The sequence below is a fragment of the Pelodiscus sinensis genome, chromosome 9 (assembly GCF_049634645.1).
Source record: "Pelodiscus sinensis isolate JC-2024 chromosome 9, ASM4963464v1, whole genome shotgun sequence".
Taxonomy (NCBI): domain Eukaryota; kingdom Metazoa; phylum Chordata; order Testudines; family Trionychidae; genus Pelodiscus; species Pelodiscus sinensis.
The window spans coordinates 29,079,556-29,106,318 of NC_134719.1; the positions used below are offsets into that span (position 1 = coordinate 29,079,556).

Sequence of the window (26,763 nt, forward strand, 5' to 3'; positions counted from 1 at the left end):
TGTAAATCAGTTATTGCCAGATGATGCCTGCCCCCAAGACACATCTCCAGTTGAGTTGCCCATCCTCCCCTCCACTGGTGAGCTACTGTGTCAAGAATTACCTGCTCCTGACTCTCCTCGTCCATTAGCACCTGTGGCAAACAAACCTCCTCCTTGAGCAGGCTGATCTGACAGCCTCACCTGTTTGCACTTCAAGTTCCCAGCCCATTGTCAGGCCCGCACCTATAACACCTTCGGGTGCAAGAACACCAGATGTCCTGCCATAATCCACCTAGAGAAAGGAGGCCTCCTCAATGGCTGGACCTTTAGTTGAGGTTAACTCACTGATGGGGCAAAATAATTCCCAGGCTTAGCTGGGAACTTGACGCAGTCTATCATCATTCCATAGTTAGTGTTTGTTTTATTAAAGAGACATTTTTATTAAGGGGGGGAGGAATATGTTGTATATTGGGTTGTAGATATAGATCTTGTTGTTATAGTAACTGAGTTAGGTCACTGGGGGTCAGCCCAGCCAGTCTGGGTTGGTTCTAATTAGTTCTGTGTTATGCAATAAAATGGACACTTACAACTATTCAAGCTCTCTGTGTTTCCACTAATTTATTCTTCAACTGTGGAACTCCACACAATATAACAGTAGGTATATTAGTTCAGAATTAAAGCACAGAATGTGGGTTAATTTGTGTCTTTTTAGATACTGCCTATAACAGGTTTTTTAAGAATCTAAGTGTGACTTAAGTAGGTGGCGTCCAAGCCCTAAGCATTTTCTGTTCTTGCACAGGTTGAATTTTCTTTTAGGCAGACTGAAATTTCTGATGTGCAGCACCAATATTAAGGCAGTGTGTGGATGTGCACCACCAATACAAACTCCCCCCCCCCACCCCCCCCCCACACACACACACACACACATTTAAGCAGTACATATGCATGGAAGAAAATTAAAATAAGACTCCGGCATCTAGTTGCTGTGTGGTACCATTAGTGACTACAAAGGTGCTGCACAAAGGTAGGGAATTAACCTTCTTCTACTTGAGGAAGAGTAGAAGCCCCAGAACAAATTAACACATGGCTTCAGGGTTTGTACACAGATGCATGTTTCAAAGAGCTTGAAAATAAGTTTTCATCCTACAAAATTAGCATCACACGTAGTACTTGCTATTTCTGACTCAGTAGAGCCAGAACGCTACCAGATAGCAAAGATCTGGCCTTAATGCAATACAATTTACTATGTATTACTTAGTAACACAACATTTTAAAAAATCATTATGTTCAGAGTTTTAGTTATCTGCAGCACTCCAAAAAAAATCTGTTAAGAACCATTTTCTTTCTTATTTTAAGCCTTTAACTACATAAACTTTGTTTGAAATGCAGTCATGCAAATGTCCTAGCATACACACATCCAATGCAGCCTGCTTCCCCTGCCTCCATCCTGTACAAATTGCCCCTGCTTCCACCTCATTGAGCCCATCTATCCCATCATAGGGAACTTAGGTCCAAAGATATCTGACAAAGGAGAGACCAAATACAGCATTTAACCATGGAAGATATTTATAGGACAATGAGCTTTGTTTTTTTTAAACTATATCTATGAACATTGCTATTGAAGAGCCTTCTGATCTTAAACACATGGAGTGCATGTGGAATCAGCACTCAAGGGGCTCGTCTACACTGGACCCTTTTCCGGAAGGGGCATGTTAATTTCAGAGATCGTAACAGGGAAATCCGCGGGGGATTTAAATATCCCCCGCGGCATTTAAATAAAAATGTCCGCCGCTTTTTTCCGGCTTTTAGAAAAGCCGGAAAAGAGCGTCTACACTGGCCCCGATCCTCCGGAAAAAGCGCCCTTTTCCGGAGGATCTTATTCCAAGATCCTCCGGAAAAGGGCGCTTTTTCCGGAGGATCGGGGCCAATGTAGACGCTCTTTTCCGGCTTTTCTAAAAGCCGGAAAAAAGCGGCGGACATTTTTATTTAAATGCCGCGGGGGATATTTAAATCCCCCGCGGATTTCCCTGTTACGATCTCTGAAATTAACATGCCCCTTCCGGAAAAGGGTCCAGTGTAGACGTAGCCAAGAAGAATTAAAGAACTTTCGGGAATTGCACAAGGGTACATGGCTTTATGATACCTATAGTCATTTAGCTCCAACCACATTAATTGCCTTGTGCAGAATGAAAATGCCATTTTCTTTCTTGTGTTTACATTCTGTTACACTGTTAGCACAATGAATCATGTAGATGTAACAGAATATGGTGCTGAATAAATTGAGAAGTCAAAGACAGGCTGTGTGGTAGCTGCAACAGAAATCATGTAAGGTGAAATAATACTGTTGCTAAATAGGTCTTGCAATGCTTCTCTGTTTGATGTTAGAGATATAGTGTTTGTATTTATCCAGAGCAAGGGTGGAGAAATCATTAAGAAGATACACCCTCTGGGAACAGACTTTCTGAAAACCTAGCATAGATTTGGCAGACATTTCCTTTCTGTATTCAGGAATTTCCTAGTAATCCCAGAACACATGCTAGAGAGTCCAAGTTTCTGTTTTAAAACTTAGTACAATTGCAGAGCTGCTTTTGAACTACATACATATACTTTCAGAAATATTCTCCAACACTCATTCCTTTTCAGCTTTTACTCCCCCTCCCCACGCTCCTAAAATATAAAACACTCTGCTCTCAGATCCATTAAAACTTTGTACTCATATGTCACATTTGGAAATCCTTAGCTGCAATGTCAATCTCAAAGGTAAGGCATTTGTATAACTACTTCCCTAACAATAACTATCTCATTGCTTGAAGGGCTTGAGGTTAACAAGGTACAGAAACTTAGAGCAAATCACTTCCACAGCTGCCAACTATAAAGAGCACACCAGTACTTCCTGTGGTATTAGTCTCCTGAGTCAAAGATGTCTTCACATGAAGAAAGAAATCCATGTTTTCAGTACTGCATCTTATATTAATAATGACCTAGTATCTTATTCTGATGCACTGTTCATGCCCTGGGTGCTACACAAGTGTCAGTCAAAGAAAGCACAGAACCCTTAGTATGATTTTTAAAACACCAGTTACAGGGAAACACCTGCTGAAGTGATCAAGTCACCACTTAAATTAAACTGGATGAATCAGATACCAGAGCCAGGGCATGTCAGGGTACCAGGGGCCACAGACAGGAGAAAACCAAAATCAGGAACCACAAGTCAGATGTCAGGAGCCAAGCTAGGTTGGAATGCCAGAAAAAAAATCAAGCAGGAGCAGAGTTAGGGTTGCCTACTTTCTGATTGCTGAATACCTTGGCCCTGCCTCCACTTAATCCTCATCCCTTCTTCTTTCCCCTGCCCTTGCTCACTTTCACTGGGCTGGGACAAGGGGCTGGCGGGGTATGGGAGTGGATTCAAAGCTGGGACAGAGGGTTTGAATACAAGAGAGGTGTGGGGTGCAGGCTCCAGGCAGTACTTACTTCAGGCAGCTCCTGGAAGTGACTGGCAAGTCCAGTGCCTGGGTGGAGAGAGGTCAGGGACCTCCACACATTGCCCCAGCCACAGGCTCTGCACCTGCAGCTCCCATTGGCTGTGATTGCCAGCCAGTGGGCTCTGTGGAGCTTTTACTTGGAGTGGGAATAGCATGCAGATCCCCCTGGCTGCTCCTGTGCCTAAGAACCAGAGGGGGAACATGCCAGCCATTTCCAATAGTCACACTCAGCCAGCCAGGGATCCTGCGTTAGCCCCACTACACTGCCAACCATGCTCTTAACGGCCCAGTCAGCAGGGCTGACCAAAGCTTCCAGGATCCCTTTTCAACCAGGTATTCTGCTCAAAAAACAGGTGCATGTCAACCTTAAGTAAGATTCAGGAAGGACAAGGCTCACAATTCAGAGCAGGGTGGAGCTCTAGTTGTTTGGATAATTTCTTGTTCCTGCGGCTAACTTAAGTTGGGCCAGATGGCCAAAGACTCCACAAACTGGATCTCATGGATGGAGACTCCCGAGGGGTGGGCTTTGTAAGTGTCAGGTAAACTGTTGCTATCCATCTGCAAGATGGAGGGTTGGAGCATGGCTGCTCCTATGAATCTTGCAGGCAGAGGTGAAAGTAAGTTGGTGCGCTTGATGCAGAGATCCAGCTAGAGCACTCAGCTGCAGTGGGAGGGGCGGGGAGCTCCCAGGGCTGCCCTTGCCCTGAACCCCCCCCCCCCCCTTTCAGTAGGAGGGGCTATAGCTACACGTACCAGGTCTGTTGCTTTTCCTGATTCCTCTGACTAGGGAGCAAAGGGAAAGTGCAAAGCCTGCTGCATTCCTCTTGCTCCCACCTGCAGAGGAGGAACACAGCAAGCTCCACACTTTCCCCTTGCTCCCTAGTCCCAGGAAGCAGGAAAAGCAACAGAGACCCGATATGTACAGCCGCAGCCTCTCCGCCCCCTGAAATGGCACTCCCCCACCCCGCAGTCACCTCTACACACTCCCTGCCCTGAGCCCCTCCTAACTCCAACCTTGACTCCTGCACCCCTCACATCCCCGTCCCCCTGCCCTAAATTCTTCACCCTCTCATACACCCCCAATCCCTTGCCCTGAGCACCTCATACATCCCAACCTTGACTCCTGCAATCATCATGTCTCCAGCCCTGCCCTAACTCCTGCACCCACCCACCCCAAACCCCTGCCCTTAGCCCTCCACACTCCACCCCACACTGAAATTTCCTACAGGTACTATTGTATCACTTGCTCTCACACATATCCTAAGCCCCCCTTCATCTCAGGGGGGGGGGGGGGGACTGGGTTGTGATAACACAGTACCTGTGAGAAACGTAAGTTATTTTCACCCCTGCTTGTGGGCCCAGGTTTGATGCCTCTGGGCCATGACAAATCTTCCTGTTCTTCCTATTACCCACCACTCTATGTAGATCCACAGGCCAGCAGAGAGGCCTCTGCGGGATTGGACAAAGATGAGGAAAAGTGCTACTCAGGCAGCCAAGAACCCCTATTGCAAAAGATGGCGTAGGTCTATGCACTGATCATGGGGTAATGACAGAATGTTACAAATGTGAAGGAGCAAATCATTAACAAAGGTTACTCAGCAGAGGGACCAGTAGCTGTCAAATAATAAAATACAGCCTCAGTCTATAATGACTGCTACTTTTACAATACATGAACTCTATACATTTTTTAAAAGTCTCTGCAGAAATATGGATTTATCTGTGTTCCCAAGGACTCTATCTAGCTAACATTACTATTATATATAATCCCCACAGACCTTTAATTAAGACCACAGCAAATCTACATTATATGTTCTCATCATATCTTTGTCGAATATAGCAATGCTAGTTTTATTAAACAGTGTGGATAAATCTTCCATCTGATTATGAACTTGATGTCAAGTGGACAACTACATCACATCACAATGGATAAGTTTTCTTAATAGCAGCTGTCTGTGCCCAGTTCCACAAATACAAAAGGTACTTTAATGTAGTACAGGCGACTCCCAACTTGCGACCACCTACATTTACAACCTTTAATACGAAAAATTTACATCCACAGCTCTCATTTTAGATGGCATACGTCGCAGACTCCACGCATCATCTCAAAACAGGAAACATACAAGGTCAGTCAGACTTGCCAGTCTGCAGCTGCTGCTTAAACTGCGTGCATCTCTGCCACATCGGTTTTCACTTTAGTTATTTTTGCACATTATGTGAACTATTTAGTTTAGATTTCCTCCATTTCCGTAGTCAATTTTCGTATTCTTGGGGTATGAAATGGGTTTCCAGGAACGGAACCGCCACTTATAACATTGCACCTATGGGAAATAAGGGTTCGACTTACAATGGCTTGACTCCAGGAACCAATTAGGTCATAAGTGTGGGGGTCACCTGTATTCAACACTATAGAGATTTAAAAGATTGAGGATGAGACTATAGATTTTGTAGGGGCAACTTTAAGTGTGGTTCCAGCATATTTCTCCTGTTTTTATACTGATGTTTCATTCTAACAATACATGTTATATATGAAGCATTTTACTCAAAGTGCTTTCCACTGTTTTCCTTAAAAAGATAGTTTGGGAAACTGAGGCACATAACAGGATAAGTGACTTTCCCCAAGTCATACTAAAAACTCTTTTAAAGGGCAAAAAAAGAATCCAAGTCTCCCGACTCCCAGTTCTGTGATATTTTGACACCATCTAATCTACTCCAAAATCAAATTTCAGTGATTTTAAGGAAAAGAGACACTGGCTTACAAAGCCGAGACTGGCTGCAATATGTCCATTTTTTTAAAGAGAGATTAAGAATGAAGCCATTTGCATACTATAAACAATAGTAACACCTATGTACTACTTCTGGGAACTGGAAAAAACATGAGAAGCAAAGGTAATCTTTCATGGAAATAAACTATTTGGCAAAAGAAGAGAAATTACCATGCATTTATAAATTCAACACTAAAATAAGATTACAACACTATTAACAATCTTTGCAGCTCTATTCACTGTCATGTAATTAACAAGCCATCTCCTAAGATTTAAAAAATTTATTAAAGCTAATGTTAAAATGTTATATAATACGTAGGCTAGGAAAAGTGTCAGTAGATCTGGTTACAGTGCTTGGATTATCCTCTAACAGTTTATTTTAAAAGTTAAAGATGCTTATAGTGCTATACAGAACTGACCCAAATTTAGGGGGAATAAATATAGCAATATAGTCTATATATATATATATATACACACACACACATATATATATATGTGTGTGTATATATATATATATATATATATATATATATATATATGTGTGTGTGTGTGTATATATATATATATGTGTGTGTGTGTATATATATATATATATATATATATATATATATATATATGTGTGTGTGTGTGTGTATATATATATATGTGTGTGTGTGTATATATATATATATAAGCGCCCAAGTATTCAGGTATGCCACTCAAGAAAAGTTAGAGAGAATTGGCTATGGACAGTAAATATATCTATGAGTGAAGATTTTCCCTCAATGACTGAGAGTTTAGAAAATTCCCTCAGGAGAGTATTTGAATTATTTTTCCAACCATGCTTCTTGTTGGCACTTCAGCTCACTCCTCATGGTATTACTGAGGTCCGATGAGGTGTTGTAGGTCCCTTGAACACCTGTTGGCATCACACACCATGAGTTGCCACTTCATCCGAGTGTAGCGTTGACAGATTCTGCATTCTAACACTTGCTCATTGCTGATATCCTAAGTGCCCAGGGCTCCAATGATCAGCACATGAGTTTGGACTTTGTAACCCCCTTGCTCTCAATGTACTGGCCAGAGGGGCATAGTCCTCCAGCTTTCGAGTTCAGGTATTGTCGAAGAGCTCTAATGTCCACTATGAAGATCTTCTTCTAGTCCTCACTGGTGATGGTGATGTCTGGCCACAGCTGGCTGTCCTTCCTGGGGATGGCAGAGTTCACAGAGCCCCACATGTGGCAGGATGGCTCTCACCAGGCAATCTTGGATGGCATTGTGTTTCAGCTGCCAGGCTCTGGGGAGGGGCTTCCTGCTACACAAGACATGGGGTAGCTTGTTAGAATAGCCACACTTCTTGCATCTGTCCTGATTCCTGTGGTGCACAACTCCATACAGTGAGATGCAGTTGAGCCAAGCACAGTAGATGAACTTCCACTTGGCAAAATGGGTGAGAGTGCCCCTGGGGAGGAAGTGGCTGCTGGCATCCCATTTGCACATCACCTCAAACACCTTGTCCTGGCTTATGTTTCAGGTTTTCTATGGTCTGGCACTGGATGAAATCCTTCAGGGTCCTCTCAAGAATAGTTCTGGCTTTCAGAATTCCCTGTTCTTTACCTGTAGCACTAGGACTCCCAGCTCCTGGCATTCCTCTCTATGTCTAGCTAAGATGCTTCTCCAGCTGTCGTGTAGCATTGTGGGCACAAGTCCAGAGTGAAGCAAAGTCTCCTCACGTTCTTCCAAATTCACCTTCCAGGGAGCTGCCCATGTAGGTGGTGAAATCTTGATTGGAGGGGGTCCAAGCAATTCACTTCTTGACAGCATCCTGCAGAGTACTACACTCAAAGGACCAAAATCAGACTTGACAACTCTGATTGAGAGCTATATTTACTTCTTTTCTTTTGGTGGGTGGGAGAAGAAGTTTGCTTCACATACTTCTTTTTACTAGAAGTGACAATTGCTCACTACTTACTGTTCTAATAATTTTTCCGCTAGTACACATTATTGATCCTGCAGCTGCAAGACCTCTCTACCATCATGTGGAGACTTGCAACCAACCTGAGCTATATGAGGTATTCTCTAAATAACACTTGACAAAGTACATTAAATTCTACACTGAGATGCTAAAAAAATGAGTACTCAGAATTAATCACCTCAATCCATAGGAAGTCTCCTATATGAATAAACTTATTCTCAAGAATGGTGCATATCCAACTCCTAATGGACAATTACCTAACTTTAAACACCTGTTTTTTTAAAATCTTATCAAATGGCCAGATTTTGACATTAGTTACACTGGTATAAAATATGAACTCACACCATTAACTCCAATGGAATTAACCCCTATATTCAGTGGTGTTACTGACATAAGAACACACAGTGTACCCATATTCTGACATCTCACACTTTTCCATGGCAGTCACTTCTAAGCGCACGTTCAATACCTAATATTATTTTCAAAGGTTGAAATGTGCACCACTTACCTTCCGTTGCTTTACAGAGTCCAGTTTTATCAGCCAATATGAAGCCACGTTTGTTTTATGGAATTTCCAATTATCCATTATCTGTATTAGTTTAAAAACAGAAGATAGAAACAAACATGTATACAGAGTGGAATCTGACATTTCCAGTAAAAATATTACATTGATAAAATACTTAATTTTACAAACAAATCCAACATTTTCTGCAAAAAAATAATTAATTCTCTATAAGAAATGGAAGAATGTCTACAAATTTAGGAAAAAGGGTAATGACTTTGAGCCAGATCCTGTTCTACCTAATCATGCCAATATAGCAGTGCAACAAAAGCATGGAGGTGGGCACACAGTTCAACATTATATAAGCACTGTTTATTCTAGTAAATACGAAGTTTTGCGCTTCATATACGTCATTAGATATAACTTAAAACATCCTTCCTAATAATCATATAAAATTTTTTATTTTTCCTTTAGTTACATCCAAATATTAAAGTACTGTTAACTTATCTTTTTAATTTCTTGCTATTCTACCCTTTTGGCTATATTCCAGATAAGTACCTGTTAACATACCTATTAACAGTTAGTCTATAAGGTGCCACAGGACTCCTCGCCGCTTTTGCAGATTCAGACTAACACGGCTACCCTTCTGATATTAACATGCCATTACTTTGTTATCTGATCTTTCAATCTTAATATTCTTATTTTTCCATCAGAGTTTGCTAAGTGACTATGCAAAAGGATTTTGCAATAGGAAAGTACATTGTCATGCTTAATGTTATATCAGAACATGCCAGTAGATGGAGTACATTTCGAAGAAAATGTTGAGGAAGCATATTACTTTAAAGTATAAATCAGAAATAGCCCAGAGGGAGAAACCTCAGTGAATTATTCAAGTTATGCCTCAGTTCCTAACGAGGCAAAACTTCAATCCAGTGTTTATACAAGTATCAACAAGAAATAAATGCAACTGCATTTCTTGCCCATGTAGTTCTTGAAATACATCCATAGTCATGAATGAGAAACTGCACTTCTTGAGTGTGAATATTGTTATATGGAATATGGCAAAATGTACACAGCATGTGCATTAAGCTGTTTGTAGCTAAAAACTTGTAGTTTTCTGTTTTTCCAAATTAGCAAAGTGCACATTCCTCATTTCGAGATTTTAAAACAAAACCACCTGGGTTATTCTGAATACAACGAATGCAGCTTGGACGTTTTTACTGACCACAAATAGGCTGAGCCAGTCTTACCACCTCTAGGACATGCTCTCATCTATTTCTGACAGCCTTCTTCTAAATGGTGAAATGGGTTAGATGGTAACTGGAAATATGAGTCTTATTAAATGAGTGAATTAAATCTACCAGGAATTGATGGGAGAGAGCAGAAAGGAAACTCACTCTTGCCTTCATAATTGTCAGTTTTAAAATTGTGCCTGTCACAGATCTTAGCCTTTCTGGCCAGGCAACAGAATTACTGTGGAGGGAATAAAAACCTCTGTGTTCTGGAACCTTGAGGTGTTTCAAACTCCTGGAGCCTGAATGGAGTCCAGCCACTGTCCCAATCACAGGCTCCTTAGCCAGATTTTCAAGGCACAGATCACCTATCTGGCACCTGTTCCAAATGTCAGATCTGCCTGTCTAACTGCCCAGCATCTCTTGGTGCAGTGCTAACCCTGTGCATGCACCCCTCTCTCAGGACTCCACCCAAAAGGTATATTGCTTCTAGTTTAGTTTAACTCACTTGGGGCACAAGATAGTTGTGAAATAGTTTGTGGTTCCCCCTACCCAGTACTCTCTCTGTCTTTATGCTTTTTTCTATTTAATCATGTAAAGCACAGAAAGGTACAGATCACACAATACAATAAAAAGCCCTTCACTAGCTCACCCTTCCTTCAGAAGGCTTTGGGGGATCATCTGAGCTCAGTCAGGGCCATTCTCCTCCCTGACCACCCTATCTTAATGTGGTGCTAAATGGCTCTCTTGCCCTCAGTTCCTCCCTGTGAATCCATTTAGAGACTCCTTCCTGTTAAGGTCACCTGCTTCTTTTGATCTGCTCTGGGTAATTTTTCATTACATTCCAAACCCCCTTCCCATCAGAAAAGAAAGTGTCTTTTCCCCGCCCGTGCAAACCCACTGCCATAAGGGACTCATGGTACAACTCAGGAAGTACACCCCCTCCCCCGTGCCCTTGCCAAAATTTTATTTGCTAAATGAGATGCCTCCTCATACTCCATCCCCGTTCTTCTTGGTGGCTCTTACTGCACCCCCTCCTCTGCAGGCACCAGTTGCCTATTATTTTACTTAGAAAAATTATTATTCAGCCACATTTGTATCTGGCCAGGCAGAGACATAACATAATGCATGATTGAGTGCCACACATACAGTCATTCCATGACAAAGTATTTTCAAGATACAATCTCACAAAATTAGCCAAAATTTAGAAATGGTAGAAACAACCTCCAATTTGTCACCCTTCCCAAATACTTTGGGGGTGAGCACCACAGAACTACACATAAAAGTAGCATAAATAATAAAAATGTGAAACACAGCCTTTCCCCATACTTTGTAACTCAGAAATAACTGCAGGGTATTAAGCAAATGTACACACAGACACACACACTCACACACACACACACACCATCTACCCCATACAACAAGGATCCCCCTTTTGGTAAGGGAACAAACATATAAACTAAGAGCACAATCTTTCAGAGAACTGCAAAATCCTGAAAAAGGACGCATGATGAAAAGGCCTCAACTATAACAATTTATACGTTACATTGTAACAAGTAAAAAATGTAGTTGAAATATTACTATATTACCTTACTAGATTTATTAGAACTTGTAGAAATGTTAGATGGAATAGTTTTCCATCAGAAACTGCATTTTAATTCACACCTACATGTTTCATTGGAACATGTTGACAAAATTCTCAATAGGAAAAAGTCAAAACAAATCATTTAGAATTTCTTGTTTCATTTTGACAATGTCAAATCTTTCTTTGAATAAGGTAAACTGTTTTGTTTCCACGATATTAAAATAATGGATTTTAATATTCTATTTACGATTATTGCATTATATATAATGCTCTGATATTACAAAATGTTTTACCTAATCAACATGACACCTTTCAGTGTTCCCAAATCAAGTGTTTTCAGCATATTGTGATATACTAGGACCAGGAAACAGGGGAGCGCGATGTAAACTCTAGGCTAATTAAGGTACTGTTCCCTGTAGACTAAGGAAGGCTACTACAGGCTAACTGAACCACCTGTAGCCAATTAGGTCCCTGGCAGGAACATAATGTGATACAGCAGGCTAATTAAGGTGTGGTTCCCTGTAGACTAGGGAAGGTTACCATAGGCCAATTGAAGCACCTGTAGCCTATTAAGACCCTGTCATGAATCTAATAACACCCCCCCCACACACACACTCCAGATGGACTAGAGTTTGGAGGTGTGAAAGGCTGGTGAGTTGGAAGACCCTGTACTGAGAGTGAAAGCCCAAGGATAACCCTACTCAGGAGAGGGAGAAAAAGAGGGTAAGAAATGTGCAAATATGGAGAGGGCCTGGGGCTCAGACCCCCTTTCCTAGGTCATTCTTACTACCTTCTTGGCTGATAGCAGGGTTTCTGACACCATCAGGGGGCTCCCCCCTGACTTGGAGTTGCCAACCCCATCCGAGGCCTAGTTCAGCCCGCCTGGGCCAGCCCTTAAAGTACAATGCCCCTCTTAGGGGAAATACAGCCTCCTGGCCTAGTCCTCCGGATGATAGCTCTGCAGCCTAGTCCTCTGGCTGAGCTTCCCACTCGCCGGGGTTCTGGGCAGGAGGGGTGGGGGGCCCGGGCCCTCCCTCTCCACCAGGCCCCGACCCAGGGCCTTGTCAGTGGTGGGTGGCTCCCACCACTGGCTCAGCGGGGGCTCCTCCCCACAACACACCGAGCCCTCAGGGGCTTTTCCAGCTCCCTGCCCTGGGTCGCTTCCTATCCCCTGCCCCCGGCCAGCTGCGGTCCCAGCTGTTGGCGTTGGTCAGGTGGCTGTAGCGGCACTTCCCCCGTCAGCATCGGGGTTGGCAGTGTCCGGCTCGGTGCCTGGGGTGTCAGCCGGTGGCTCCTTTGTTGGGGTCAGGCCTGGCAGCGGCGCATTCAGCCATCCCGTCAACTCCCTCCTAAGCAGTTGGGTACTTCCCCACCTCTAGCCATAGTCTGCCCCTTCTGAGCAGGCCAGCAGCCTTTTATACCTATGCTCCCCTTGGAGCATGCCCAGTAGGGCTGTGTGGGTGGGGCCCTCTCCGCCCCCGGCAGCAGGTGGTTTCCCTGGGCTTGAGTGCGGGGCGGGGCTGCCCCGACACACACCCCAAGAGCAGGGGCAAGGATTTGCCAAGAAAAGCATAGACTCAGTATTGACACTGGCCATCCTGCCATGTGTGGAGTTAAGAGTGAGATTGCCAGATAGGTAATCAAGGATGGGTCGATGATAATGGCTTTGTGAGCCCAGAGGTTCCATGAATGGTAGTAGAGCAAAAACTAGACATGGTGGTTGCATAACCCTCAAATGGTTATGCACGGAGCTCCTGGTGCTGATGAGGGGACTCCCTGAGGCCTTAGAGCCTGGATAGGCCAAAATGACCCCTCCAACTCATTACAAACTGATTATACTCATAGGCTATGTCTACACTGGAGGGTTGTTGTGTCAGAAGTATGCAAATGAGGCTAAGCATGGAATACTGCTGAGCCTCATTTGCATACCTGAGCCGCCATTTTTGTAGAAGAGGCTCTTGTGCTAGAAGGAGCTATCTATACTGCCCCTTCTTGTGCAAGAAAAACCTTCTTGCACAATGCTGTTATGCTGACTATTTTCAGGAATAACGGCATTGTGCAAGAAAAGCCCTCTTGCGCAAGGAGGGGCAGTGTAGACCGCTCCTTCTAGCGTAAGCCTCTTCTGCAAAAATGGCAGCTCATTAGATAGGCAAATGAGGCTTGGCAATATTCCATGCTTAGCCGCATTTGCATACTTCTGGCACAACTGCCTGCCAGTGTAGACATAGTCTCAGAGAGACAATGGGCAACTTGTGAAATGTTTCTTATAGGAAGCTAGCTCTGACCTGAAGGCCCTGGCTCGTTGAGAACTCCAGGAAAGCCACAGCTGGAAGAATGGGCACCAAGGGGCAGACTGAGGCCCTGAAAGGACACGGAGGCCTGGAGGAGTGTCAGAAAACCCAAGACAGGGCAAACTCTGGGATATGAGATCAATGTTATGACTGTGGGGAGTTTGGGCATATAGCAGCCCAGTACCACAAGAGAGAACCCCATGCAATGAAATCTAGGGAATAAAGGGTGTGATGGTGCGTATTATGGAAATATGCTTGTATAACTCAAATATACTTTAGGGAAACTATATTCCATGTAACATATCGCTGTAAACTTTGTAATCCACTGAATGTGTATATTTTACTTGACTGCATTGACAATCAATATTTGTAGCTTCAATAGGCTTTTTTCTACCATAAACATATCAGAAACAACAATGAAGCCAGATACACAGCTAATAGCCCATTAACAAGAGATCATTGCATGGGGGAGAACTGTCTTTCTGCTGATGTGTTCATGTCATGTGATGCTGGAATCTATCTTGATTTTTGTACTAGGAAAATGCCATATAAGGCAAGGGAAATAAACAATGATGATCTTCAGCTGGTGTTAGACTACTTCCCCATCTTAAGGGTTACATGAAAACACCTGGAAATAAGAGGACTATAATGAAGTGTGGAGGAGAACTGCTGGACCCAGGTCAGAATGGATATCTCTGGCCTAAGAAGGACTCTACCTGAAATAACTAAGCTGAGAAATTATGACTTGTAACAAATTCTTAGTAGGCATGTTTTGTTTTATTTTGTTTAATGTTTATCTAGTTCCTATTGCCTGCAAACATAAATCCTACTATTTTATCTATATATTTTAGAAACGTATGTCTGTCCATCCACGTTTGAGTCTTTGTTCAGGAACTTCTAAAAAAGTATGACTACCAAATTTGGTATGCAACTTCCTCTTATACTAACTTAAAGCAAGGTCAGGTTTGGTTGTGCCAGAAAAATGGAAAGTGCAGGTAATGAGACTATTTCCATGTTATGGAAAACAGAGGGGGGGCATTTTCCATAACATGGAAATAGAGGGAGGGGGGGGTGGTATGATACTGAGGGTAGTGATTGCAGGGGAGAGTTACACTGCCATTACACCATCAAGAGTGTAGCCAGCCAGGCTGCAGCCTGCCATCTTGCCTGATGCCAGACTGGGTAAGTAGCTTCCCCTACCTTAAGGCCTTTTTCCCCCTCCTAGTCCTTGGGATGTGAGTGGAGAGACGGCGGTCCCCTGGCAGCTGGGGGGAAACACAAGGCCTGGGGTGGGGGGAAGAGAGTCTCTCTACATTCACCCCTCCTCAAGCCCCTGCCCTTACCCCTTCCTCACTCCAAGGCCCGGTCCTGATTTCTGCACCCTCCACACACTACCTGCCCCGAAGGACATGGGCAACTCTGGGTCAGTCTTTTAGTACTTAATAAAGTCACTTGTTTTTAACTCACTGTAAATAATTATTGGGGGGGGGGGGAAGGGACACAACAGTTATGCATATCTCTGTGATGAAGGGGGGTGAACAATTTATGAGCTCATTCTGTATAACTCTTTTATACAGAATAAGATAGATTTATCTAAGGTTCTGGTCCCACTGGGGCAGTGCACCTGCAGGCTCTGTCACATTCCTTTAACTGAACCTTCCCAGAGCTGAGCTAATCGCCATGTCGGTGGTGCTCTCAGGGCTGTGACCAACTACTCTATCAGTGGAGGGTCTGGCTCAGTAGGAAAGGGTGGTGCTCCACAGAGCAGCTAAGCGGGCTCAGTGGTAATTCCGCACATCAAGTAACAGTCTTAAGGGGATCTCTCTGATCAAACCCATCACTGCAACTCAGTGGGGCCGAGCAAGGGGATCTCTCTGATCAAACCCATCACTGCAAAGCAGTGGGGCCGAGCAAGCCGGGCAATGCATGGCCCGGGCGTAGTCAATTTCTACCCCACAATTCCACTACAGATTAAGCTCCAGGGTAACACTACCAATGTGACTGCAAGATTAGTTCCCCCAAGCAGTGACTTTCCTGAGACTGAGGGCCTACTCTATTCCATCACGTTAGGGGAGGGTAATAAACCCCAGGCAAAGATCAATGCACTCAGGCTATGTCTACACTCCCGGCTTCTTGTGTGAGAAATATGCAAATGAGGTTGTGTGGAATATCACTGCCTCATTTGCATACCTAATAAGCTACCACTTTTGCAGAAGAGGCTTTTGCGCCAGATGGAGCAATCTACACTGCCCCTTCTCGCGCAAGGAAAAACCCTCTTGCGCAATGTGGTTATGCCAATTATTTTCAGGAATAACTGCATTGTGCAAGAGGGCTTTTCTTCCGAGAGAAGGGGCAATGTAGACCGCTCCTTCTGGCGCAAGAGCCTCTTCAAAAATGGTGGCTCATTAGATATGCAAATGAGGCTTGGCACTATTCCATGCTTAGCCTCATTTGCATATATCTCATGCAAGAAGCTGTGAGTGTAGACATAAACCTTCCCTGATTTTTCTTCACTGGGCTTTCCCCATAGCTATCTTCACTTCCTAAGAAGTCCTGGAAATCTAGATTGAAGAGGGCAAATACAGGGCTAGGAACCAGGATGTTGGCAGCAAACTGAGAGCTGCCCTGGTTGTAAGCAGTCCCAAAAGGGGAAACCACAAGATAGCACAGACCCCAGCATGAGCAGAAGCACCCTCAAGGGATGAAGAGGGAGTCTGATCCAATAGGATCAGGCCAAATGCGTCCTGTATGTGAATGTTTGGGGTAGGACCAAGCCTATGACCCACTTATGCAAATGTGAGGGAGGAGGTGGTAGAGATAAGCAGCATGCCACTAGAAGGGAAAACTAAAGGCCCAAGGCCATATTGTATAATCAGATCTGATCTGTTGTACCGGGCAGTGCATAGATGGGGAAGGGAGAGGAGTAGAAAAACAGCTTGTGTGCTTCTCTGGCACCAAAAGGACCAGATTAGCATTGGCTCAATCAGCTGTTCAGTGGAAACTTAGGAGTAGATAAGATGCTGGACCTACATGTCAGCATTCAATGTGGAAACAAAGTTCAGTTTTCTGGCCAGCACTAATTTTTTCTCAAGCAATAACACATGCTTTATTACTGCATATTCCCACTAGTGGCATGGCATATTTTTGAAAAACAGATAGGAAAAATCCTAGAAGACTTGATTAAAACTGCTGTTAAAATTTCAAACTTTGCTTCTATTAGTAAAATTATAAATACCATTCCAACCAAACCATGAAAGATTGAATAAGAATATAGCCTCTCTGTGACACTTTGGAGCAACTCTGTTTAGTAAAACAGCTCTTCTGACTATAAGGGTACGTCTAGACTACATGCCTTTGGCGACAGAGGCATGTAGATTAGGGTACCAGGCATAGGAAAATAAATGAAGCGGCGATTATTTAAATCACCACTTCATTTTCCTATGCTTGGTAGCCTAATCTATATACCTCTGTCGCCAGAGGCACGTAGTCTAGACGTACCCTAAGTGAGGGCTGCAGAGATGTATCAGAAACTTCTGTGTTAAGATAGGTAGGCTGTTCCCATGCACTAATCTGAAGAGGCTGATGTCTCACGTATGCAATAGGACCTCCTTGGCTATACAAACATGGAAAATACACCCATTTATGTGTAAGGAAATACACTGCCTTTGTTAGATGACTATTTAAAATGCTGATTTTTGGCATTTACAGGTAAAATTTTGAAAAATTTAGGAGCCTGAGCCCCCATTTCAAAAGTACTTAAGTCACTTAGGAGCCTAAATCCCATTGACTTTCAATGGGACTCAGGGTTCTAAATTACTAAATTTTACATGGGATTGCCACTTACACTGGGCAGAATCTGACTTTACTCCTGGGAAATTGGTTGATGTATTAGACACCAGGCATGCAGCAATCATGTTTTAGGGATTCACTTAATGTAGAAGGCAGATTATTCCCTGTATGCAGTCAATAAAGGTGGTTTAAAGCAACAGTGTAGCTCAGGCTCTCCGCCTCCTCCCATCACTTACCTAAGAAGAGAGAAACCCATCAAACTGAGTATTTGCATACTCACAAATAGCAACTAGGAGCAAGAGGAGCTCACAAATGAGGGAGATGATGAGGAGTGCCTTTAACAGGCCTTGCAGTTTTCAGTGATCAAGAATTAGGTGAGGCCCCACACAGCAGGGAATTTTGTTTTTTCAGATGGCCCACAAACTGACCAAGGTTTGTCGCATGTCAGTGCTTTTGGATCACATGCAGAAATTAAGTCCTAAAGCTATAGCTAGTAAAGCATCTTAAAACAATTTATATTCTGTTCAAAATTCCAAAATTTGGAAAGGTTTTGTTTTTCAGAAGGAAAACTGGCAACTTTAAAAATTGCCACCAGAAAAGTTTTTAAAGTCTCAACTATCTCTGATATGTAAGTTTGAAGAATCTTTGCCCTAAGAGGCTGGATTAGTATAGGAAGCCTGTATCAATGGTCTTTGAGGGTGTGTATGGCCCAGAAGGCAGTGGACACTTCCAAATGGACAGTGAGTCAGAAGAGTTTTGCATACATTTTTACCTATGCAGCTCCTACAGTAACAATGAAAGCTGCTCAGAGCCTCTGCAAGCAGAATCCTGACTGAATAAGGATATATTGGGTTTAATCTGAGACATATCAACATGTATATGTTACATCTCTGCCAGACAGAGCATAACACAGCTTCGCTATTTCTTTCTTAAACTGATTTTTTTCTTTGCTCTTTAAAAAATTCAGTATTTTTCCAATCTGCCCTTAATCTTTCCCAGCATCTCTCCATATTTAATATTTTCTTTTAAGATTCCCCTTTACCATGTAGCATCAAACACAGAGGAATAAGAGACTAATACTAACTCCTTTCATATTCTTTGTTTCAAGACAACCCCTAAGGCTCAGAAGAATGTTGGATAAAAGGAAAAGTCAAGCTGGTAAACTGAAGGGCTACATCTAGATTGCATCCCTTTTCCGAAAAAGGGATGCAAATTAGACGTATCGCAATTGCTAATGAAGCGGGGATTTAAATCTCCCCCGCTTCATTAGCATAAAAGTGGCTGCTGCTTTTTTTTTTCAGCACGGAGCTTTGCTGGAAAAAAGCGTCAGTCTAGATGTGGACCTTTTGGAAAATAAAGCCTTTTCCGAAAGATCCCTTATTTTAAGAGGGATAAGGGATCTTTCGGAAAAGGCTTTATTTTCCGAAAGGTCCACATTTAGACTGGCGCTTTTTTCCAGCAAAGCTCCGTGCCGAAAAAAAAAAGCAGCAGCCACTTTTATGCTAATGAAGCGGGGGAGATTTAAATCCCTGCTTCATTAGCAATTGCGATATGTCTAATTTGCATCCCTTTTTCGGAAAAGGGATGCAATCTAGATGTAGCCAAGGAGGAATGTAAATGATATTCCTGGCACTTGTACTCAGGCTTCCACTTCACCTTACTGCATGCCTTTCTGAGTTCTTTAGCATGCCTATTCAGGGATAATTTAAACCTGTCACAATCTGTATTCACATTCTATGAAACGTAACTTAATTTATTGTAACATTCTTTTTTGTAACTTAAGTTTGAACTTTAACAGGACAAGCCTCCCTAATTATAAACTTAAGTTATTCAATCTTCCTACTTATCAATGTTGGCCACACTTTATAAAGTCCTAAGAATGATTTCAGAATTGTTCTTGTAAGATCAGGTAGAATGTAGAACTCTGAGCTTTTGGATTATTTATTTTACACCTGTTACTTGAGAGGAGGAATAGCATTGGGCAAGAGTTTTTCTTGCGCAAGAAGGGGCAATGTAGACGCTCCTTCTTGTGCAAGAGCCTCTTCTGGAAAAAATGGTGGCTCATTCGGTATGCAAATGAGGCTCAGCGATATTCCATGCTTAGCCTCATTTGCATATTACTTGCGCAAGAAGCCGCGACTGACTAATAAATACTTACATTTTCTATTATTAATTCTGCCTCTTCATCTGTTTTTCCTGGAAACTTGATCCTCATCTCATTGAAAATTAGCAGTGTGTCTCTTGTCAATGCTTCTTCTTGTTCTTTTGTTCTCTGTTGAAGCAAAGACTCAATCAAAATTTGATATGGAATTAATTTAGTACAATTAGTGATTTCACATGTTATCTTTCATGTGAAAAATAGTTCCATAATGAAAATATTTATTTCCAGAATAAATATTTAAAAAGAATGTGCACATTATACATACATAATACACATACACACTGCATATGTACATTAACATATATAATTATTAACTAGTACTAGTCTAATGCAATGTAATTGAAGTTTGAAAGTAAATTTGTTTGACAGAGCAAAATATGCTATAAATTTGACATTCCATTTGAAATACAGTAGCTAATTTTCAATGGCATACTATGACAGACTCTTAGGCTATGTCTAGACTGCAAGCCTCTTTCGAAAGAGGCTTTTTCGAAAGATACTTTCGAAAAAGCCTCTTTCGCGAAAGAGCGTCTAGACTGCAAGCGGAACTTTCGAAAAAGCAAGCTGCTTTTTCGAAAAAAGGCGTTCTTCCTTAATTAGGTTTACCCCCATCGAAAGAAAAGCCGCGTTATTTCGATTTAATTTCGAAAGAATACGGCTGCAGTCTAGACGCAGGTGAAGTTTTTTCAAAAAAAGGCTACTTTTTTTCGAAAAAAACCCTGAGTGTGGACACAGCCTAAGGGACAGATTTCAAAATGGGGTAACATTTTGTCGTCTTTTGGAGAGAAAAGTGCATTTTTATACTAAGGCAGCTAACTAAAATTAGTTCTCTCAATGTAAATCCTAACAGACAAGATCCTGTAGTCTTTAATGTTATATAGCTGGTTGAGGTAAATCCCAGGAGTAGATATCATAGATTTTTATCTCAGCTAGCTCCACTGAGTTCAAAACTAGCTTTACCTTGTCAAGCTAGGTTTTTACACAAAGATAGGTTTCTCTATGTATAAGGCTGTATCTTCCCCACAACAAGAGACATGCAAAGTCTTACTAATGCAAGCTCTGCTTTATTCTAATTCAACTTATCTACACAAGGGATTTACACTGATGTTGAAACACCAGCATCAGTGTAAAAATCCTTAGATAAACCCCTATAGTGGGTTTATCAATAATTCCCAAATCATTCATACAGACAGTCCTGGAGAAGAGAAAAGCCTTAAGTCTTTTACACATAATGCAGGAAGGGTGGTTGGAGCTCAGGATTCATGATCATGTGGGCAGACTAAGACATTCTTTCCTATAAATTGTGTTTTGTGGGGCTGCAATCTAATGGATGCACTGGAAACACAAAAGGGTCACAGAAAAGACTAACTTTAAACAAAGCATAAAGGTGTAGGAGTTCAATACTCTTGAGATTCTATTAAAACATTAGCTACTGCAGTACCTCAAGCCTTCTGGCACAATATCAAGAAAACTAGTAATTCATTAGGAAATCTACTCTTATACAATGAGATGACAACAGTAATGTGCTACCACATAAGGCATTCAAAATGTTACTGAAGCAGCATTATGCCAAGCAGTACTGTACTTTTTAGATAAATAAAACACATTGTGATATTTTTATGAACTTACCCCTGAAGAGTGTGCTGTGCTCAGACTAGCAGTATGACACATCCTGACTGAAGATGAATTACGATTTAAAGAATGGGACCTATTCATTGATGATGGATGTGGCATTTGCACTGCAGGTTTGGCTGAAAAGGGACGTTGCTCAGCTGTTTGCGACTGCATAGCGAAGATTGATATTGAACGGGGACAGCTTACTGAACGCCTTATAGGACCTGTGGATGATGTGGAATATGATGGAGTTTTTATATTTTTAATTAAAGGTTTCCTTTGTAATCTGCCTGAAGACAAAGACAATGCAGGATATAATTACTTTCCATCCATTTACTGTATGTTCCTCTATCATTACTGACTAGGGAATGTGTCTAGTTGGAAGTTATAAAACAAAAAAGTACCCATTTCCACTCAAATCAGTCTTCTGCCATTCAAATCTTTTCCCATGTATCAAATCTGTGGAAGAGTACAAACATCTTGTGGTTCAGTAAGATGGAGTGTGGGTTTGCAGTGCTTCCTTAGTGTGAGCACAGGATTTTTTTGGAAGTGGGTAGGGAACATAAGCTTTCTGCACGGAACTACACTGATCCTCTACATTTTAGCCTCCTATGGCCCATAATAAAAATAAGATGGTTACAAACAAGTTTTGTAACCAGTACCATTTGCAAATGTTACCACATAGTAAATGATATCTTCAAAGAGGACTGCTTTCAACGCAATCTTTCTAAGATGTGTACTACAAAACACAAATAGTAAATCATATACAGTAAAGCCCGTCAATACTCTAATCTTCAGTGTTACATTGTCAAGCTGCTATTCATCTGGAGGGTAACCCATCTAAAAATCTTTCCTTCTGCACTTTCTTAGATTAAAAAAAAAATCTAATTTCTCAACAATCATGTTCAACAGAAAAACAACAAAGAATAATTTTGATTGGCAACTTTGCCAGAAATAATGCAACAACGAAGACCATACACGACAAATCCAATGGTAGGTCACACTCATCTTTTTCTTTAGTAAGTAGTAACCTGGCAGCAAGTCATGAATAGAAAAGCAGGATCAAAATAATCTATCAAATTTGGATTGAGTTTTAAAGAGGAAGACTCAGAGGCTACATTGACACTGCCTCCCTCTTGTGCAAAAGCCTATGAAAATGAAGCACAGATTAGCATATTGCCACACTTCATTTCCATAATTAAATAGGGGCTGTTTTTGTGCAAGAGGCTTTTGTGCAAAAAGAGCTGTCGACACAGCTCCTTTTTGAGCAAAACACCCCCATGCTCAAGAGTTGTTCTTCCTGAAAAAATGAGGAAGAACGGCTCTTGCACAAGCGGATGTTTTTGCGCAAAAAGGAGCTGTGTAGATGGCTCCTTTTTTGCGCAAAAGCCTCTTGTGCAAAACGGCCCCTAATTAATTATGCAAATGAAGTGTGGCAATATGCTAATCTGCACTTCATTTGCATAGGCTTTTGCACAGGAGGGATGCAGTGTAGACATGGCCAAAGTTAGCTTGAGAATCCAGGCAGGTAATCTAGTGTTGAGGTACAGTTTTTCAATTTTCAGGCATAATAAATTAGTCACTTATGTTCTGCAGCACAGGAGTATCTTATACGGTTTTATGTATATTGTATTAATCAGAATTATAATCATTCACTTACTGGCTCGTTCTAATACTTGATACTTGTTTTCTTCAAGCTCAAATGACACTTTCAGCTCTTTTTTCTCATTGTGATCTTCCTTCTCAGTTTCCTCCTCCCATTCTGAGGTGGTGATGCTACTGTCACTGCTACTTTCACTACTGTAGTTCCTCTGTTTTTTTAAGGTCTGTGAACTTTCTGGCATAGAACACAGGGGCTAATATAAAAAAATGTATAGTAAATTCCTCCACTTCCCAAAAGGAACATTAATAACATACTTAGCAAAAAAACACTTTAAGTTTCACTGACGTAAACTTAATGCTTACTTACTGATGGCAGGGATACATGTTATAACAGATTTATTATTTCCCAGAATACTACAAAGAGTGGATGTTTTCAGAGAATTATCCACAATGACTACAAGAACTCTATCAAGTGGCAATAGCTAATTTAGTCCCCATCACTTTGTACAAATAGTTGGGATTATGTTTCCCCATATGCGTTATTTTGCATTTATCAATATTAAAATTCATTTGCCATTGTGTTGCCCAGTCACCTAGTTTGGTGAGATCCTTTGGAAGCTCTTCATAGTTTGCTTTGGTCTCAACTATCTTGAGCAGTTTAGTATCATCTGCAAATTTTGCCACCTCACTGTTTCCCCCTTTCTCCAGACTGTTTTGAGTAAAGTTGAATAGAATTGGTCTCAGTATAGACCATTAGTTACCTTCTCCAGTCTGAAAATGTGATTGGCCAAACTTTTTTAACAACTTATTCCATTGCTTAGTAATTCTAATTTTTAGGAAATATTTCCTAATTGTGCTTCTCATTATTAGAAAATGTTTCCTAATTGCAAAATCTAATATGTCCATCTTTAAACCCATTCTGTTTTTTTCCACAACAATAGAAATAAATCTTCCAGTGTATGGGAGACATCTTCTAAGAGGCATTAAAATCATCCATCCCCAGTTAGAAAATCCCTTTAATACCAATTGGGTATGCACCAATCCTTTTTAGGTCCCAATCCTGCATACAGATCTGCCTATATGGACTCAATCTTGTATAAGATTCAACTACAAGATCTGGTCAATAATTAGCAGTAGTGTTTGTAAGGAAGTGCAGTCCCAGAGTTGTACATTAGATAACATTATGAGGAACAGAAAATGCTGTGAAGCTTTTCTATCCTTTAACACACACACATCCAGATGAGATCAAACACCTAAAATGTAAGCTTTTCATAAGTGAGAAGGATTGCAGTATGTAGGCAAATAAATAATTTAGGTTTGATGATACAGTAATTAATCTTTGCTGATAGGTGAGAAGACGTGGTGAATTTAATGCAATGGGCTTTGTATGAATCATGTGCACTACCAGCAGGTACAACTGAAACTAATACATTTTTCACATAGAATCTGATTCTGGATACGAAATAGCTTCTGTAGTAGTATGACACTTTTAGCAATGCACCAGGTCACACATACATCATAATAATAATAATTAATACTTTGAACATCTAGAGTGCCTTTCATCCTATGACTCAAAGTTCTTTACAGATTTTTATAAATTAAGGCTCAGAACACCCCATTTTTAACACCACCATTTCTGGGATAAAGTAGAACAGTAGTTTTTGATGCATAGCAACATTTCAAAACAGCTTAGAATAATTTCATATCCTGTTGAGAGTGCATTGGGAATTTAACTGGGTACATGGCAATTTCCTGGGCCCAGATCTTTGTCTCTGCTGCAACCCAAAAACACCTATATTAGGGAGCACTGAGGGAGGAAATTGCTGCAAGAATCTCCTTTCATAGCTCCTCTATTATAATTCCATTTGAAGTCATGGTTTGGCCCCTCACAGATGGGACAGAGAGCTCACCTCCACATCTCTTCAGCTGGAGGGAGACAATGTGCAAGTACTTTGTTTCCAGCCCACCCACTGCTGCCTGCCTTGCCTAATTATCTTTGGCACAAATTAATTTAAAAAGTCGGTCAAACACCTTGGGTCCTCGTTGCCTGGGGGATTTTCCCATCAGTTTTTCATCATCTAGTTCACATTGCTCCAAAAGATCCAAAATGTCTTCCTCCTAAAAATGTGAATGGATGTGTCTAAGATTAATGAAAAATGTTGTTTAAAATCACAATTCAAAACATAGCCTACCTTTTCTACAAAGATAAAGTGGCCACTTGAACTGAGATTTAAAAGTGGTTTTTTGCTCAAATAATCACTAAACGCCTGTGTGTGTCCATATGTAGATATTCATGCATCTAGAGACTATTTTGATAAAATAATAAAATCTTTATATTAAATTCTTTCCTCTGACGTATGCAACTCCAGTGGAAGTCAATGGTACTTACAAGAGTGCAAGATGAATTTGACCTTTATAATTTTCTAATAGTTTGAATGAATTGTTGGACACAATCATCTCTTACAGTGCTGGTTGATATGTTATTGAAAAGGCCATTCCTATTAAGTTTATAATAATTTTTCAGATCTGAACAACGACTAACAAATCACGATAACTTGCCCATTTCAAATACATCCATTTTTCAAATGGCTTCCTCTAGCAATGTAACTGATCAGAAAGGAATTACCCAAGCTGTGGAGCTAGCTTTATGATACTTGTCCCACCCAATTATAGTGGGCATCTTTAAGCAGACTACAAGCATTACTGAGGGAGAAAGAAGGCAATTAGCAACAGGAAGAATTGTATCTATGGGAGTTTATGCCAGGGTTTGGTTTGATGATGGGTCAGGATTAGGATCAAGAAACTGGAAAAGAGGCTTAAAGCCTGTTCTATCTCCACACTGGGTTCTGTGCCCAGTGCAGCTCAGCCAGACTCAAGGATTTGGCAAATAAGCTACATAAAGAATAACAATAAAACTACAGAAAAATTGTGAGTGTTGTTATTACATGAGCAAAGATGATTCAAACCTGATTGAAAACTTCATGCTGGGTCAGGAAATTCCAAGATACATAACTTTAAAGCCAATACTTCTGCACACTAGTACCTTCATTCTTTTCAAAGGGTTATTCAACTCCCGCTGAAGTGAAGCTGCTCTTCCAGCAAGGAACGTCTGGAAAGCAATGGCTAACAAAGTCTCATATTTTTCAAGTAACAGCTTATCATCAGGAGGGTAAATTCTCCTGAAATTAGGGTGGAAAAAAAGAAATGGAGACAAGAGTAAAAACATTGAACAATTGATCAAATAAGAAATGCAACTAAATATTTCACAAAATCCATTATTCAGGAAATGTATTTAGTCTTCAACTATAAGTAAAAATACATATTGTAATTAAGACCCCTCTAACTTTAGTCCAGTGAACACATACACGCTTGGCAAACAATTGGCTGATTTAAAGAAAAAGAGAGAAAGATACACTGCAGATTCTTCTACAGAAATATTATGACCGAGTCTTGGAATACTCCCTGAAAGTTCAACTTCAGATGTGAATGAGGCATAAAACATTAACAAAATACTTTAGAGGCATGAAATATTTTATTTTAAAAACAAAGCAAAACAAAGGGACTAAAATTAATTGCTATGTTTTTATGGGTTTGTTATAAATTAAAGCTTAGAGATGTACTGTGTTACCACAATAATCCTTCCAACATAGTGGACAATAACAGTCACTATTAGAATAACATTACCTAACAAAGATAGAGAAAAGTGAATCAGATTTTCCACTATAGCAGCTATGACCATTATTCTTCATGATTGCGGATAGGGAGATTATGACAATGGAAAAATAGGACTGAGTGATTTATACCCATTTA

General features: G+C 41.2%; 1 protein-coding gene and 1 long non-coding RNA gene across 13 annotated transcripts in view; one reads left to right on the forward strand and one right to left on the reverse strand.

Annotated features, from left to right (window-relative positions):
* Positions 1-26,763, reverse strand: part of TTLL7 (tubulin tyrosine ligase like 7) — a 138,810-nt gene that overhangs the window by 17,774 nt on the left and 94,273 nt on the right. For 9 of the 12 annotated variants that reach the window (XM_025183191.2, XM_025183194.2, XM_025183192.2 and 6 more), the window contains 6 exons: positions 25,997-26,132; positions 24,985-25,071; positions 23,012-23,207; positions 21,367-21,641; positions 19,735-19,848; positions 8,686-8,766 (listed from right to left, as the gene is read on the reverse strand). In XM_025183191.2, the coding sequence (XP_025038976.2) occupies positions 8,686-8,766; positions 19,735-19,848; positions 21,367-21,641; positions 23,012-23,207; positions 24,985-25,071; positions 25,997-26,132 (889 nt within the window). Of the gene's footprint in view, positions 1-4,731; positions 5,780-8,685; positions 8,767-19,734; positions 19,849-21,366; positions 21,642-23,011; positions 23,208-24,984; positions 25,072-25,996; positions 26,133-26,763 lie in introns of those variants that run through there. The other 3 variants (XM_025183195.2, XM_006120299.4, XM_025183193.2) reach the window with 3 other exon arrangements.
* Positions 11,562-14,596, forward strand: LOC142830572 (uncharacterized). Its single transcript, XR_012905939.1, has 3 exons — positions 11,562-12,219; positions 13,767-14,021; positions 14,325-14,596. It is a non-coding gene; the product is annotated as an uncharacterized LOC142830572 (long non-coding RNA).